The sequence below is a fragment of the Aquarana catesbeiana genome, linkage group LG12 (assembly GCF_042186555.1).
Source record: "Aquarana catesbeiana isolate 2022-GZ linkage group LG12, ASM4218655v1, whole genome shotgun sequence".
In the NCBI taxonomy this organism is placed as follows: Eukaryota; Metazoa; Chordata; class Amphibia; order Anura; family Ranidae; genus Aquarana; species Aquarana catesbeiana.
In genome coordinates, this window is record NC_133335.1 from 18,705,098 (window position 1) to 18,721,829 (window position 16,732).

At 48.7% G+C, this 16,732-nt stretch overlaps 1 protein-coding gene across 4 annotated transcripts in view; it reads left to right on the forward strand.

The window, feature by feature from the left end:
* NOL4L (nucleolar protein 4 like) overlaps nucleotides 1-16,732 on the forward strand; it is a 57,888-nt gene that overhangs the window by 28,049 nt on the left and 13,107 nt on the right. For all 4 annotated transcript variants that reach the window (XM_073607286.1, XM_073607283.1, XM_073607282.1 and 1 more), the window contains exons 3-4: nucleotides 9,777-10,042; nucleotides 11,921-12,109. In XM_073607286.1, the coding sequence (XP_073463387.1) occupies nucleotides 9,777-10,042; nucleotides 11,921-12,109 (455 nt within the window). The remainder of the gene's footprint in view (nucleotides 1-9,776; nucleotides 10,043-11,920; nucleotides 12,110-16,732) is intronic.

Sequence of the window (16,732 nt, forward strand, 5' to 3'; positions counted from 1 at the left end):
CGTAAATGTATTTTATTTGGATTTTATGTGATAGACCAACACAAAGTGGCAGATAATTGTGAAGTGGAAGGAAAATGATAAATGGCTTTCAAATTTTTTTCCAAATAAATATGTGAAAAGTGTGGGGGGCATTTGTATTCAGCCCCCATTATTCTGATGCCCCTAACTAAAATCTAGTGGGACCAATTGCCTTCAGAAGTCACCTAATTCTTAAATAGAGTCCACCTGTGTGTAATTTAATCTCAGTGTAAATACAGCTGTTCTGTGAAGCCCTCAGAGGTTTGTTAGAGAACCTTAGTGAACAAACAGCATCATAAAGGCCAAGGAACACACCAGACAGGTCAGGGATAAAGTTTTGGAGAAAAATAAAGCAGGGTTAGGTTATATAAAAAATATCCCAAGCTTTGTACATCTCACGGAGCTCTGTTCAATCCATCATCCGAAAATGGAAAGAGTATGGCACAACTGCAAACCTACCAAGACATGGCCGTCCACCTAAACTGACAGGCCGGGCAAGGAGAGCATTAACCCCTTGGCCCCTGCTGCCACAGGCCCTTTAAGGGGGTTTATTATGCCGGGAGGCAGGGCGAGGCTTATGGCCACGTAACCGCTGCGATTGGCTGTCACATGATCGGAAAAGTCCCGATCGCCGCTTACCGTGAGCCGCCGGTCACTCTGCCGGGAGCACACAAGGCACACGCTCTCGGCATAGCACTGTTGAGTCTATTGCACGCAAATGTGCGGCCACTCTGCGCCAAGGTCCACCTGCCGAGAGGCCCCATATGTGTGTGCAGCAAAAGACTTGAGACTGGGGCGGAGGTTCACCTTCCAGCAGGACAACGACCCTAAACATACAGCCAGAGCTACAATGGAATGGTTTACATCAAAGCATATTCATGTGTTAGAATGGCCCAGTCAAAGTCCAGACCTAAATCCAATTGAGAATCTGTGGCAAGACTTGAAATTTGCTGTTCACAGATGTTCTCCATCCAATCTGACAGAGCTTGAGCTATTTTGCAAAAAAGAATGGGCAAAAATTTCACTCTATGGATGTGCAAAGCTGGTAGAAACATCCCCAAAAAGACTTGCAGCTGTAATTGCAGAGAAAGGGGTTCTACAAAGTATTGACTCAGGGGGGCTGAATACAAATGTACCCCCCACACTTTTCACATATTTATTTGTAAAAAAAATTGAAAACCATTTGTCATTTTCCTTCCACTTCACAATTATCTGCCACTTTGTGTTGGTCACAAAAAATCCCAATAAAATACATTTATGTTTTTGGTTGTAACATGACAAAATGTGGAAAATTTCAAGGGGTGTGAATACTTTTTTAAGGCACTGTATATGCTAGAGGTTCTGAACCTTCCTCATTCCATTCAAAACTGAGAAGAGTTTGGATAAAAAGAAATACACTCCAGGTCGGTCTGCCTCACTTCTAGCCCCCTTAAACACACAAAAAGGAGCTGGTCCAGTTCGCAAATGCAGAAACTTGAAATAGATATGTGTGTAGCATGGCCCCCTAGAGGACTGCTGAGAATTACCTCCTCATCTGCATGGCCATGACCTGCTGAACCTTCCGTCCCGTCTGACACTCTGGGTTCAGACATCCTTGTATCACTGTATAGCAATAATCAAACAACTCATTGCATTTAGGTTCTAAGAAACTTTACTTGAAACCAATAAAAGGGAAAGTTGTTATAAAGAGGAGGTAATTATTCTGCTGAGTTTCCGCCACAGCACCAACTCAGCAAAAGAATTCCCCCCAAATACACAAGACCATATTTCAGCAACAACAATACTATATACATATATGTACACTTCCTTTTAGATATAAAGTTATCCCCTAGTGGATTTTCAGTTAACTGCTTATATGACCACACTATAGAAGATGGAACCTGGCCAGCCTACGCGTTATCCCAGGGAGGGAGAGAGAGCGGGTCTAGAGAAGAGCAATTTAGAGGCCTTTCTGTAAGTAATGGCAATAAAGTCCCCGTAGCAGATCTGATGTTCTTCGCCGGCTAGTCGGAGCCCGTTAATTGTAATCCGTTTAGGTGTATTGGGAACAGTAGACTCCTTGGAGTGACGAAAACTAAAAGGTGTCTGAGCACAGTGTTCAAGTAATGCAGTAAAGTGTTCCTGGGATAAAGATGTCTGCACAAAGTGTCTCAATGTAGTTGTAGCAAAGGATGAATAAAGATCGAGCAATGTGCTCTCTCACCAACGACCAGATCTCTCCGATGTCTGCTGAACAGGAACTCATGTAGCGACACACCCATGCAGCGGATCCGCTGTCTTGATCTTCTGAAGTGAAGCTTGCAGCTCGCACTGGCAGACAGGCGACCAGATTGGTGCTGGACAGGATGTTCGACAGCAACAACAGAGCTAGGACCCTCGAGCCGTGGGTTGTAAGGAAGGCTCTGCATGGTAGGGCGCAACCTCCCTCTCTCTGCTGCACAGAGAGGTCCTTCTTGCGTCAGGCCTAGGAGGAAGAGAGCGTCTGCGCAGGCTTTGGCTGTTTTTATAGCTACTCCCAGCAGTCGTCAGATGGCAGCAAGGATCCCTGGGATATGTAGTCCTGCCCACAATCGTGCAAAGCAATTATCTGATGGGTGAACTTATCCTCCCATAATCCTTTTATTTGGCACACAGATATGAGGTCACTGAATACATTGGTCACTAAAGGGACAGGCGGCACCCAGAAATGTCAGGGGGTACGGTGCTTTACGTTTGTAGTTCATATTGCTACATCCCCCCCACTTAAAAGTCTTTGGTCCCTAAAGACAGAGCACAAACTGGAATCACTTTACTGCATTGTGAAAGCTAAACAATTAACTATCTAATAAACTAGAAGTGGCAACAGCTAATAACTGACTTAGTGACGGATCCTCTGATAACAAATCATATACATCAACAGAAGAAGTCATATTAAGTTTATGACAGGCCAGTAATAAATTAGTGGCCCACCTAGTAGTGTCAGGGGGTGGCATTAAGGCGAAAAAACACTTGGCAGTGACTGAGCCCCCCCAACCCCCCCCCCCCCCCCCCCCATTTTGCTTACCTTTACTTAACTTTACCCGGAGGGGACACGCTTCCTCTATGCCTGGGGTTCTCGGCTCTTGATTGGATAAACTTATAGCAGCGCAGCCATTGGCTCCCGCTGCTGTCAATCAAATCCAATGCCCTGGGGGCGGGGCCAGGTGATCCATTCGGCGGATATGGATGCCGAATGCTGGACTCGGGAGCGTGCCCACAAGGTAACCCCCTCGGGAAAGCGCTTCTCCTAGGGGGTTATATGATGTGGGGAGGAGCCGCGAGAGCCAAAACGAAGCTTTACCATCACTTTAATTGTATGATTAAGCTCTGGTGGGCTGGCCAATACGTATCAGAGGGTGTGGCTTCTAGCGGAGACCCATGGGCTGAGGCTGTTTCTCATGTTAATACCGTGTTGCCTGGTCTGGAGTGTTGTGCTTTTCCAACCTTGCAAGTACATCGCTTTTCGCTTTGGATGAGCTGTTTGGCAGCCTGCACCCTCTTTACCGGATGACTACGAGAGTTGTTTCCCTGGCTTTGAGCGGCGTTCCAAAGTCTAGTACCTAAGTCGCAAACAAATGCACATTCTAGATTTTTGCAGTTTCCGTTCATTTAGTTTTATTTATTTATTTTGGGCAAAAAGTGGAAGACGCCTTTAAGGAGTCTCTGTTGCTTTGCTTGCCTCAGAGCAAAGTGGTAGTTTTTTGGAAGCTCCTCAACCATGTATTTTTACTCACCTTCACTGTGCTCAGTCAGTGCCCTTGTTAAATATCTGATGCTCCTGGGCATAGGCTAGTTTGTGACTTCCTCATAGGGTTAAGTTCTTAGGCCAAAGCGGACAATCACCAGATTCTAACACTGATGGAGGGGTTGACATCAACCTTGTGCAAGCTCCAGCACTATACGTCAAGGACAGAGTTTGACCCCTTGCGGAATGGAAAGGTGAGTTCTAGCAATGTTGAGGTTGAGCTTTCTAGAGATTCGATTGGACTGTCTCTTAAAAACACATACTGTATGTCAATCACAAGGCCTGTGGGCCGTATCCGGCCCACCAGGCCTTGTCATTTGGCCCTCGCACCCAGTTTTGCAGCAAGAATGTGGCGGAACTCCATTCCTTCACCACCTGCTCTCACCCTCTGCTCCCCTCTGTCACTTGTACACACAGAAGCCTTTTCTGTTTACAAGGGACAGCTTTGCTCTCAGCGGGTCTCCCGGAACTAACAGATCCCTGTACACACTCACGGAGGGCATGGCGGGGGGCAGATCTCCAGGATCTGAGAGAGAGAGCGATCTCCCTGTAAGGCAAGGCAAAGTCACCTACACAGGGTGGGGTGTGGATTACACACTGTGCATAGTGCACCCCTGAACCTTCACTCTACACAGCACACCACTGAACTCTGCACTCTGTACATAGCGCACTCCTGAACCCTTCACTCTGTATGTAGCACACCCCTGAACCTTCACTCTGTACACAACACACCACTGAACTCTGCACTGTGTACATAACGCACTCCTGAACCCTTCACTCTGTATGTAGCGCACCCCTGAACCTTCACTCTGTACACAACACACCCCTGAACTCTGTACACAGCACACCCCTGAACCTTGCACTCTGTACATAGCACGCCCCTGAACTCTGTACACAGCACACCCCTGAACCTTGCATTCTGTACATAGCACGCCCCTGAACTCTGTACACAGCACACCCCTGAACCTTGCACTTTGTACATAGCACGCCCCTGAACTCTGTACACAGCACACCCCTGAACTTTGCACTCTGTACACAGCACACCCCTGAACTCTGTACATAACACACTTATTAACCCTGCACTCTGTACATAGCACATCCCTGACCCCCGCACTCTGTACACAGCACACCCCTGACCCCCGCACTCTGTACACAGCACACCCCTGAACTCTGCACTCTGTACATAGCACACTCCAGATACAACTGGCCCTTTGAGTCCAGCAATACTGCTGATGTGGCCCACGATGAAATGCAATTTGATACCCTTGCTTTAAAAGTAACCCATCATGATAGAATCAAAGTGCTGCCATTGCTGACCTTCTGGAAATATGGTTTCCTGGCTCTCAGGTTTGTTCTGGAGAATATTGCTCCTCCCTTACCACCTCTATTTTATATATCTTCTTTTCTAGCCATCTCCTGACATTCCATATTGGGCCATTACTGTTATCCAAACACACGTCTGACCTATGCGGCTTGGACCGTACAGTCAGCGGCCCTTTAGTTGGAGTCTCCAGCCAGTGCAGATGGCACACCGTAGGTGTGAGATGGCATTTTTTGTTGCATATTCTCCAGGATTTCCCCTCCCCCTTGTTTTCCTTCCTTCTTTCTCCTTGGATGTCGGACGCTCTACGGCTCTAGGAAATAATCCGCTGTCCTTCCATTCCAGAATTAGCTAAATTCCCTCGGAAGAGGAATGAGGCTTTGCTGTAAAGGAGGCAGCCCTAATCTGATGAGAGCTCCAGTCTCCGGGCAGATCTGGTCCCTCCATCTGCAGATCGGTCTCATTACCCAAAAGAACTCGTTACTGCGTCTTTCATCTTCATCGGCTTAAAGAGTCAGTTCCCCAAAACTGATATTTCAGGCTAAAACTTTAAAGCGGTCTCTTCTATGTTTTGGAGACTATTTGTGAGACTCCCCGTTATGAGGACCTGGCACATGGAATTTGCATTAGTGGAAATAAAATGTTACCGGCAGCCATGCTCGCTGCAGCTCACAGCAGCCTCTGCAGAGAAGCGGTGGATGCAATGACTACATGAAGGGAACCTGTCTTGGCCGGGTTAGTGCAGAGCTCTGAATATTTTGTTTTTAAATTATTTTTGCAGCAAAAGATCTCCTACCCTCCCGCACTGTCTCCCAGCTCCTGAGAATGCATAACAGACATCGGAGCTCCTGGTTACGGGAAATGTAGACGAGTGAAGCCTTGCACAGTTGTACCGTCTCCTCTCATGTGCTCAAATAGTTTACACCACATGTGTCAAACACAAGGCCCGCGGGCCGAATCCTTTGCACCTCTCCTGCAACTGCAGCCTCCCCATTCGTCCCTGCCCCCCCCACCTTGTCTCAGAAGTTGGCAGCAGAGAATACAGAACTCCTCTGCCAGATCCTGTGTTTCTCCGTGCAGCCGCAGAGAGGCTCATCTCTGCCCCCCCCCGTCTCAGAAGTCAGCAGCAGAGAGGCCAGAACTTCGCCTACAGATCGTGTGCCTGTCTGTGCAGCCGCAGCACTCCTTTGTCTCTGCCCTCGTCTCAGCAGTGAGGAGGACGGAACTCCTCTTACAGATCCTGTGCCTCTCTGTGCAGCCGCAGCACCCCTTTGTCTCTGCCCCCATCTCAGCAGTGAGGACAAAACTCCTCCTACAGATTTTGTGCCTTCTTGTGCAGCCCCTTTCCTCTCCCCCTTCCCTTAACTAACTCCAGCCCTCCCTATGATCCTCCTCCAGACCAAGACCTTCCTGCTTCCTAGCTCCATCCCAGCAGCAGCACAAGGTAAGGGGGTGGACTGTGATGTAAGGGAGGGTGGGGTACTCTTGACATCTGATGTAAGGAAGGTGGGGGGTGCTGTTGACATCTGATGTAAGGAAGGTGGGGGGGGTGCTCTTGACATCTGATATAAGGAAGGTGGGGGTGCTCTTGACATCTGATGTAAGGAAGGTTGGGGGGGGGGTGCTCTTGATATCTGATGTAAGGAAGGTGGGGGGGTTCTCTTGATATCTGATGTAAGGAAGGTGGGGGGTGCTCTGGACATCTGATGTAAGGAAGGTGGGGGGTGCTGTTGACATCTGATGTAAGGAAGGTGGGGGGGTGCTCTTGACATCTGATATAAGGAAGGTGGGGGTGCTCTTGACATCTGATGTAAGGAAGGTTGGGGGGGGGGGTGCTCTTGATATCTGATGTAAGGAAGGTGGGGGGGTTCTCTTGATATCTGATGTAAGGAAGGTGGGGGGTGCTCTGGACATCTGATGTAAGGAAGGTGGTGGGGGTGCTCTGGACATCTGATGTAAGGAAGGTGGGGGGTGCTCTTGACATCTGATGTAAGGAAGGTGGGGGGGTTGCTTGACATCTGATGTAAGGAAGGTGGGGGGGAGCTCTGGACATCTGATGTAAGGAAGGTGGGGGATGGTGCTCTGGACATCTGACGTAAGGAAGGTGGGGGATGGTGCTCTGGACATCTGATGTAAGGAAGGTGGTGGGGGTGCTCTGGACATCTGATGTAAGGAAGGTGGGGGGGGGGGGCTTGACATCTGATGTAAGGAAGGTGGGGGGGAGGTGCTCTGGACATCTGATGTAAGGAAGGTGGGGGGGTGATCTTGACATCTGATGTAAGGAAGGTGGGGGATGCTCTTGATATCTGATGTAAGGAAGGTGGGGGGGGGTGGTCTTGACATCTGATGTAAGGAAGGTGGGGGATGCTCTTGATATCTGATGTAAGGAAGGTGGGGGGGGGGTGGTCTTGACATCTGATGTAAGGAAGGTGGGGGGGTGCTCTTGATATCTGATGTAAGGAAGGTGGGGGGGTGCTTGACATCTGATGTAAGAAAGGTGGGGGGAGGTGCTCTGGACATCTGATGTAAGGAAGGTGGGGGGGTGCTCTGGACATCTGATGTAAGGAAGGTGGGGGGTGCTCTGGACATCTGATGTAAGGAAGGTGGGGGGTGCTCTGGACATCTGATGTAAGGAAGGTGGGGGGGGGGGTGCTCTGGACATCTGATGTAAGGAAGGTGGGGGGTGCTCTGGACATCTGATGTAAGGAAGGTGGGGGGTGCTCTGGACATCTGATGTAAGAAAGGTGGGGGGGGGGGGGGGTGCTCTGGACATCTGGTGTAAGGAAGGTGGGGGGGTGCTCTGGACATCTGATGTAAGGAAGGTGGTGGGGGTGCTCTGGACATCTGATGTAAGGAAGGTGGGGGGTGCTCTTGACATCTGATGTAAGGAAGGTGGGGGGGTTGCTTGACATCTGATGTAAGGAAGGTGAGGGGTGCTCTGGACATCTGACGTAAGGAAGGTGGGGGATGGTGCTCTGGACATCTGACGTAAGGAAGGTGGGGTGGGGTGCTCTGGACATCTGATGTAAGGAAGGTGGTGGGGGTGCTCTGGACATCTGATGTAAGGAAGGTGGGGGGGGGGGGTGCTTGACATCTGATGTAAGGAAGGTGGGGGGGAGGTGCTCTGGACATCTGATGTAAGGAAGGTGGGGGGGTGATCTTGACATCTGATGTAAGGAAGGTGGGGGATGCTCTTGATATCTGATGTAAGGAAGGTGGGGGGGGTGGTCTTGACATCTGATGTAAGGAAGGTGGGGGGGTGCTCTTGATATCTGATGTAAGGAAGGTGGGGGGGTGCTTGACATCTGATGTAAGAAAGGTGGGGGGAGGTGCTCTGGATATCTGATGTAAGGAAGGTGGGGGATGCTCTTGATATCTGATGTAAGGAAGGTGGGGGGGGTGCTCTTGATATCTGATGTAAGGAAGGTGGGGGGTGCTCTGGACATCTGATGTAAGGAAGGTGGGGGGTGCTCTGGACATCTGATGTAAGGAAGGTGGGGGGTGCTCTGGACATCTGATGTAAGGAAGGTGGGGGGGGGGGGGTGCTCTGGACATCTGATGTAAGGAAGGTGGGGGGTGCTCTGGACATCTGATGTAAGAAAGGTGGGGGGGGGGGTGCTCTGGACATCTGGTGTAAGGAAGGTGGGGGGGTGCTCTGGACATCTGATGTAAGGAAGGTGGGGGGTGCTCTGGACATCTGGTGTAAGGAAGGTGGGGGGGTGCTCTGGACATCTGATGTAAGGAAGGTGGGGGGTGCTCTGGACATCTGATGTAAGGAAGGTGGGGGGTGCTCTGGACATCTGATGTAAGGAAGGTGGGGGGTGCTCTGGACATCTGATGTAAGAAAGGTGGGGGGGGGGTGCTCTGGACATCTGGTGTAAGGAAGGTGGGGGGGTGCTCTTGATATCTGATATAAGGAAGGTGGGGGGGTGCTCTTGATATCTGATGTAAGGAAGGTGGGGGGGGTGCTCTGGACATCTAGTCCTACAGATACAACCGGCCCTTTGATAGGAAACATAGTGCAGATGCACCCTATGATGAAATGAAGTTTGACACCCCCTGGCTTAAACTGATTTCACTGCACACTGTGAGCTTCTTATATTGTGCATTAAAAGCTACTGCAAGCCAACCATTTAGATAGAGCCCACATCATTTCCTGTCTGGAGGACACCCGACACCATCTAGCTCTGACTGTCCCTATGCTGCGATGTATTTAGGAAGCTATGTGCAGCACCCCTCCAGCTGGCCCCACCCACCAGCCATGATCTGCCTGCATTGCACAGAGAAGCACAGGGACCCCATGATGACAGACTTCCAGCTTTTCCTGCTTCTCCCCTGAAGGCTCCTGTGAGCTGCACTGCAAACAAACAGTAAAAGTGGGCAGTGGCGGGAGCATAGAGCGTAGTGCAGCACCATAAAGGTGAAAAGGAAAGCGGGTTGGTGTACACGCAGCTGCCTGATTGGATGCAAATAAAATGGGTTATGTAGGAAGACCATCACATTACATCATTTTATTGCTGCTTCCAAGCTCCTGAGTGTGCATAACTTCTACTGTAGGTGACCTCTGACCTCCCAGCTCAGTATATAAGCCCGGGTATGAATGGGTCCCTTTAAGGGGAAATCTGTATTTGTGTGGATTTGAACCATTGTTGATCTGGCTTTGTCCCTTTTCAGATGAGTCTTCCTCGGAGAGCTGCAACGGGAACCCCTTTTCTGTAGCCAACCCGTCCACAGCCCCCGCCAGCTCCGCCCTCAACTGCACCCTACCTGACATGAATGGGAACCCCGCTGCTCCTGCCCTGGAATTGACCGCCACGTCGGAAGAGCTGCCCATCAACCTCAGTGACAAAGTCCGGCCTTCCCCGGGGGTCCCGCTGTATCCGTCCGACGCCGAGGCCCTGCGAAGCCGCGGCAAATACGCCCTGAAAGCCACCTCTGAGGTAGGTGCCCTTCAACTTCGTTGTGGGGGGAATTAGGAGATACACCTTTATGGGATAACCCCAAAAAAATATTGAAAAGGAGTTATGGGCTGGATTGATTTGCTTCAGCGTTACAATGTACAGTCTGAGGGGATCACTAGGGGGAGGAGACTGAAGAGAACATATTTATTTACACATCTGTGTAAATAAACATGTTATACTTACCTGCCTGCTCTGTGTAATGGTTTTGTGCAGAGCAGCCTCAATCCTCCTTTTCTGGGGCCCCCTGCTGGTGCTCCTAACCCCCCCCCCCTCTTCAGAGTGCCCCCATAGGAAGCCGCTATCTATGGGGGCACTCATGCGGGCTTTAAATTATGGATTCGTTCAAAGAAAGGCATTGCTTCTAACGCTGCTATTGGCCTTCCTGGTGCAGTGATGTCACTGCTCAGTTTTTTGGGAAATGAAGGTTGAGGGTCAATGTGACAGGCAGGCAGCTTGTCTTTATTTGGGGGGGGCAGGGTTAGTCATGGGAGTCCATTGTGCAGGTCATTAGAGATTGTCAAGTGCTATCTGCATTAATCTCTTCTGGCAGGTTTTCCTGACACCAAGAGATAAAAGGTGACGGGAGATATCTCCAGCACGCAGCCTGTGATTGAAAGCCTCAGCTCTGTTCCTGTGTGCTGTGTGTGAAGGGGGCGTGTCCCTTCCCTCCAATCCGCTCTCACTGAGCTCTGCAGACTGTAACTTCAGCTCCCCGCCCCCTTTTTTTTCTGAACTCCCAGACAAGCTTTATAAATTCTGGAGTTTGAACAGATATAGAGAAGAGAAGGCTGCAGATAAACAGGTACAATTTATGTAGGAGGATTTGTTTCATCTCTGTGTATCACCTGAGGCCAGTCACTTCACTGGGTATGTGAAGGGGTTTACAACCACTTTAATCACTTACGGACCGCCGCATGCCGATATACGTCCTAAGTTTGAAGAGGAATATCGTTGTTCTGGCCGGCGGTCCGCTTTCCGATAAGAGTGGTCTCTGCAGCGGATTCGCCGCAAGATGACTTTTATCGGCGGCGGGAGTGGGCGCCCCACCCAGCGCTCTCTGGTGCCTTCCGCCACTGATCGGATCCGTTGGCAGCGGCAGAGGCGATCGGATGTTGTTCCTTGCTTGGTATGGAGGCGAGTGAGGGTAAGATGGCCCCCACCCATCTCCATACCATTGCAGGGCGGAAGCGACGTCAAAACATCACTTCCACCCATAGCTCTTAAGGGGTCTTTTTTTTAATTGCATTTTAGTGTAAATATGAGATCTCAGGTCTTTTTGACCCCCACATCTCATATTTAAGAGGTCCTGTCATGCTTTTTTTTCTATTACAAGGGATGTTTATATCGCTGTATAAATGCCAATGGTCCCAAAATAGTGTCAAAAGTGTCTGATGTGTCCGCCATAATGTCGCAGTCACAATAAAAATCGCAGATCGCCGCAATTAATAATAAAAATGCCATAAATCTGTCCTCTTTTTAGTAAACGCTATAACTTTTGCGCAAACCAATCAATATATGCTTATTGTGATTTTTTTTTACCAAAAATATGTAGAAGAATACATATTGGCCTAAACTGAGGAAAAAAAATGTTTTTTTTATATATTTTTTGGGGATATTTATAATAGCAAAAAAGTAAAAAATATTGCTTTTTTTCAAAATTGTTGCTCTTTTTTTGTTTATAGCGCAAAAAATAAAAACCGCAGAGACGATCAAATACCACCAAAAGAAAGCTCTATTTGTGGGGAAAATGGACATCAATTTTGTTTGGGTGCAACTTTAAATGTTCCCACATGCATTGGGAAAGGTGTCAATCGGTAGACAATTTACTGATCCCCTTCTTTTTTTTATTGTTGCCAGTCCCCTCCGTACAGCTCAGGAAGTTACGACTCCATTAAGACAGAAGTGACAGAAGTTAGCGGCTGCGCAGAGGACCTGTCGGCGGGCAGAGCTGCGGCTGTGGATGACGATGATGACGACGACCACGAAGATAACGACCGCATCACAGACACGGAGGGGCTGGACCCTGAACGTCTGAAAGCTTTTAATGTGAGTTACAAGACATAAGCTCAGTGCTAGATTATGAACGCCAGAAACCAAACTCCCGCAGTCACCAGAGAGGTGTGCCGGCTGCCAAAGGTGCTCATCCAAAGCAATGCATGCAGAAATGAAAGAAGCGCCGCACTCCCACCCAGCCAACCTAGTGTAGACTAGTCCTCAGCCCACGAGTCTCCACCAAAGCCACACCCCCTGACCTGTTTACCCCGCCTACCATAGGGCCTATGATTAAGCGCTGGTGGGCGGAGTGAAACATGTCGGTGGAGGCGGCTTTGGCGGAGACTCGTGGGCTGAGGCCGTTATGAAGTCTACACTAGGTTGGCTGGGTGGGATTGCGGCACTTCTTTTATTTTACGGGACATAAGGTTAGCTTTGTCTTCGCTGCAAGAGAAAAGAGAAGCAGCAGACTAATGCATGGGTCAAATTCCAAACAAATTTTTTTTTTTGAAAATTAGAAATTTGTAATCCAATGGTGCCACAATTGATTTCGAAATTCGGCCAACCAAGCCTTCAATTTCACCTCATGCTGCTACACAAAAGAAATTTTGTGGCTGGGAATCTTCTTTTCTTTGCAAGACACAGGTCATGCGCATTTCTTTTTTGAATCAATTTCTCGCACGTTTCTCCCATCATTAATTAAAAGAAATTTGTTAGTTTTTCCAAAAATTTCTAACATGCCCGATCAATCAGATTTGATGGCTGCACAAAAATCGGACGTCCCCCCCCCCCCTCTAATGGTGTGAAATGCGAGCGGAAATTCATATATGCAATTTTCGAAGAAAGAATTTGTTCAGAATTCGACCCATGTATGGTCAGCTTTAAGAGCTCATCTGTTACTCTGCTCTCTTCTTCTATCACAGAAGTCTCAAACTGGCGGCTCTCCAGCTGTTACAAAACTACAAGTCCCATCATGCCTCTGCCTGTGGGAGTCATGCTTGTAACAGTCAGCCTTGCAATGCCTCATGGGACTTGAAGTTTCGCAACAGCTGGAGGGCCGCCAGTTTGAGACCCCTGTCTATCAGCATGTTCCTTTTTTTTAGCATATGAGCACATTTTGGTGTACAAGGACCGCAAGTGTCTCATACCAAGTAAAAGGAGAAAAAGTCTTTCTCATCAATTGAGGGACACAGGAATTCTCGTACCTTCGGGTTATGCTGCCGCCTATAAGAGGAGGAGGAGCTAGACTTGTATCTGTTTTGGGAGGACTTTGTACAGAAGTGGTCTGTTCCCACTATGGATCTTGTAGTGTCCTCTCTTAACAAGGCAACTACCATACCAGTGGAGGAAGCATCTACCTTTAATGACCCAACTGCTAAGCTATTTCTGGAGTTCTGTCCTGATTATGGAGTCCTGCCTGGCCCCCGATTCTGGCCGTGACCTTACTTTGTCAAACTAAGTCTTACCGGTCAAAATCCTTCCTTGTTGATTGAATGTGAAGAGCAAATGTCTGCATCGTATATGTTAGCTGTAATGTTTGCTGGAAGCCTCATGTCCCCCCAATCCACAGACTAGCAGATCTCCATCAGGCCTTCTTCAGTCTTCTGAATCAAGGTGTCATTCCCCCATTACTCATGGAAAAATTATTCTAGAAGTTAAACTCGGCATGCTGCTTGCTGTCCCCAAACCCAAATGGGGAGTTTTTCCCCATCTTGGATCGCAGAACACCAAATCTGTCATTACACCCCTAACCAGGGAGACTTTTTTTGTGGATATCAAAGATGCTTACTTACATGCCCCCACCTTGCCAGTGCTTCTTTTGCATCGCTGTGGGGCCCCTACACTACAAGTTTCTGGCCTTTGGCCTCTCGTCTGTACCTTGGGTGATCACAAAAATGCTCGGCCCCATTATTAGCCATGCTGCATCTTGTAGCAGATGGTAGCCTCCTTCAAAGGCAGTTCACTTTGCCTACTTTCACTCCAGGCATCTGCAATGCAATATTCTATTGTCATGGGGCAAGTCACTGTGGCCTCTGGACAGACTGACTCGGTTGACAAAGAGGAACAAGTTGGTGGCACTAGGGTCGGTGCTACCACTAGGCAAACTAGGCAGCTGCCTAGGGCGCCCGGCCACTGGTGTTCCTACTCTCTTCTCTCTGCAGCAAGCAACTAAGTCTCAGCATCAGCAAGCAGCCGCCGCTCTGTTCGCACATAGTGTCAGAGGTGTAGTGGCGCCAGAGGACTGTGTCTGTGTCCTGACTCCCAAATGAATGGAAGCAAGCAAACATTCATTGATGGGCACTGGTAGGCTGCATTGATGGGCGCTGGTAGGCTGCATTTAATGGGCACTGGTGAGGCTGCATTTGATGGGCGCTGGTGGGCTGCATTTGATGGGTACTTCATTAAAAAGGTGGGGTATACATGGGCAGGGCAAAGGGGGTGGAGTCAGGGTGGATCGGGGGCAGCAAAATTAGGTTTCACCTAGGGTGTCAAAAATCCTTGCACCAGCCCTGGGTGGCACAGGCATCTGCTTCTTGACTAGGGAAGTCTTTTCTTCCAATCTTTTGGAAGATCCTCTTGACAGATTCTAGCCGGTTGGACTAAGGAAGAGCCTTGTTGGTGCGGGGGACTTGGTCGTCTTCAGAATCTTATCTCCCCAACAACATCCTGGAACTTTGGGTTATTGGCTGCCCTTGCAGCATTGGACCACCCTGCAGAAGGATCATTTGATTCGGATTCATAGGGGCAATAACAAAATGATTGCACACATCGACCATCAGGGAGGGACCAGAAGTCTCCCTGCGGCAAGAGTAGAGTGGATCCTGTAGAGTGGATCCTGTCCTGAGGTAGAACTTCACAGCCTTGTCAGTCTTGTTCATTCCCAAGCATAGACAATTAGCAGGCTAATTTCCTCAGCCAGCAGCCAAGTTTCGCAGGTGGAGGACACCCAATGTTGAACTCCTGGCCCACAGGTTCAACAGTAACCTAGACAGGTTTTGATCCAGGAGAAGGCATCCACTAGCTGAAGCAGAGCATACTCTGGTGGCTCCATTACATTAGAACACCACCATGATCTATGCATCTTCTCCCCTGATGTCTCTTCCTTATCTGCTCCACAGGATCGAGATTTAGGGTGTCCGGGTGATCCTAATTGCTTTGGACTGGGGCAAGCAGTTGTGGTTCGCCGACCTGGTAAGACTGCTGGCAGACATTTTGTGGGCACTGCCAGATCTTTTTGGATGGTCATCTATGAGTCTGTGATTCCTACAATGCTCAAAGCTATGCAATCTACATCCCATGAAGTCTATATTTATAGACTATATTTATGTGAGTTTTTGGGCCTTCCAACACAGGAGTTTCTCTGTAAATCGAATCTTCGATTTCATACATGTTGGCCTTGCCCAGCATTTGGTTCTCATCAGCATTAATGGTCAGGTTTCTTCTCTTTATATCTGTTGGATTTTCACTGTTTTGATTAAAACATTTTTACAGGGGACTACCATGTAGCTTCCTCTGTCAGTTCCCCACGGACTCCGTAAGACTTGAGTCTGATTCTCTTTGATCTTCAGAAACAGTTGTTTGGACTCATAAGAGACATACACTATATTACCAAAAGTATTGGGATGCTTGCATTTACACGCACATGAACTTTAATGCCATCCCAGTCTTAGTCTGTAGGGTTCAATATTGAGTTGGCCCACCCTTTGCCGCTATAATAGCTTCAACTCTTCTGGGAAGGCTGTCCACAAGCTTTTGGAGTGTGTCTATGGGATTCTTCCAGAAGGACATTTGTGAGGTCAGGTACTGATGTTGGACGAGAAGGCCTGGGTGGCAATCTTCGCTCTAATTCATCCCAAAGGTGTTCTATCGGGTTGAGGCCAGGACTCTGTGCAGGCCAGTCAAGTTCCTCCACCCCAAACTCACTCATCCATGTCTTTATGGACCTTGCTTTGTGCACTGGTCCAAATCATTTGGTGGAGGGAGGATTATGGTGTGGGGTTGTTTTTCAGGGGTTGGGCTTGGCCCCTTAGTTCCAATAAAGGGAACTTTTTAAGGCGTCAGCATACCAAGATATTTTGGACAATTTCATGCTCCCAACTTTGTGGGAATAGTTTGGGGATGGCCCCTTCCTCTTCCAACATGACTGCGCACCAGAGCACAAAGCAAGGTCCATAAAGACAAGGATGAGCAAGTTTGGGGTGGAGGAACATGACTGGCCGACACAGAGTCCTGGCCCCCACCTGATAGAACACTATTGGGATGAATTAGAGCGGAGACTGAGAGCCAGGCCTTCTCGTTCAACATCAGTAGCTGAATTCACAAATACGCTTCTGGAAGAATGGTCAAACATTCCCATAGACACCCTCCTAAACCTTGTGGACGGCCTTCCCAGAAGAGTTGAAGCTGTTATAGCTGAAAAGGGTGGGTGGGATGACATTCAAGTTCATGTGCGTGTATAGGCAGGTGTCCCAATACTTTTGGTAATATAATGTGATATATATATATATATATATATATATATATATATATATATATATATGAAATAAAACAGTGACCTTACACTGGACCCCATCCCCGTGGCCCGCTGTGCCGTAGTCCCATGATCCTGCTCTGTCAAGTACCAGAACTGCGCTTCACCAGTCCGAGGATTTGAAGTCCCCACCGCTTAATCTCCTT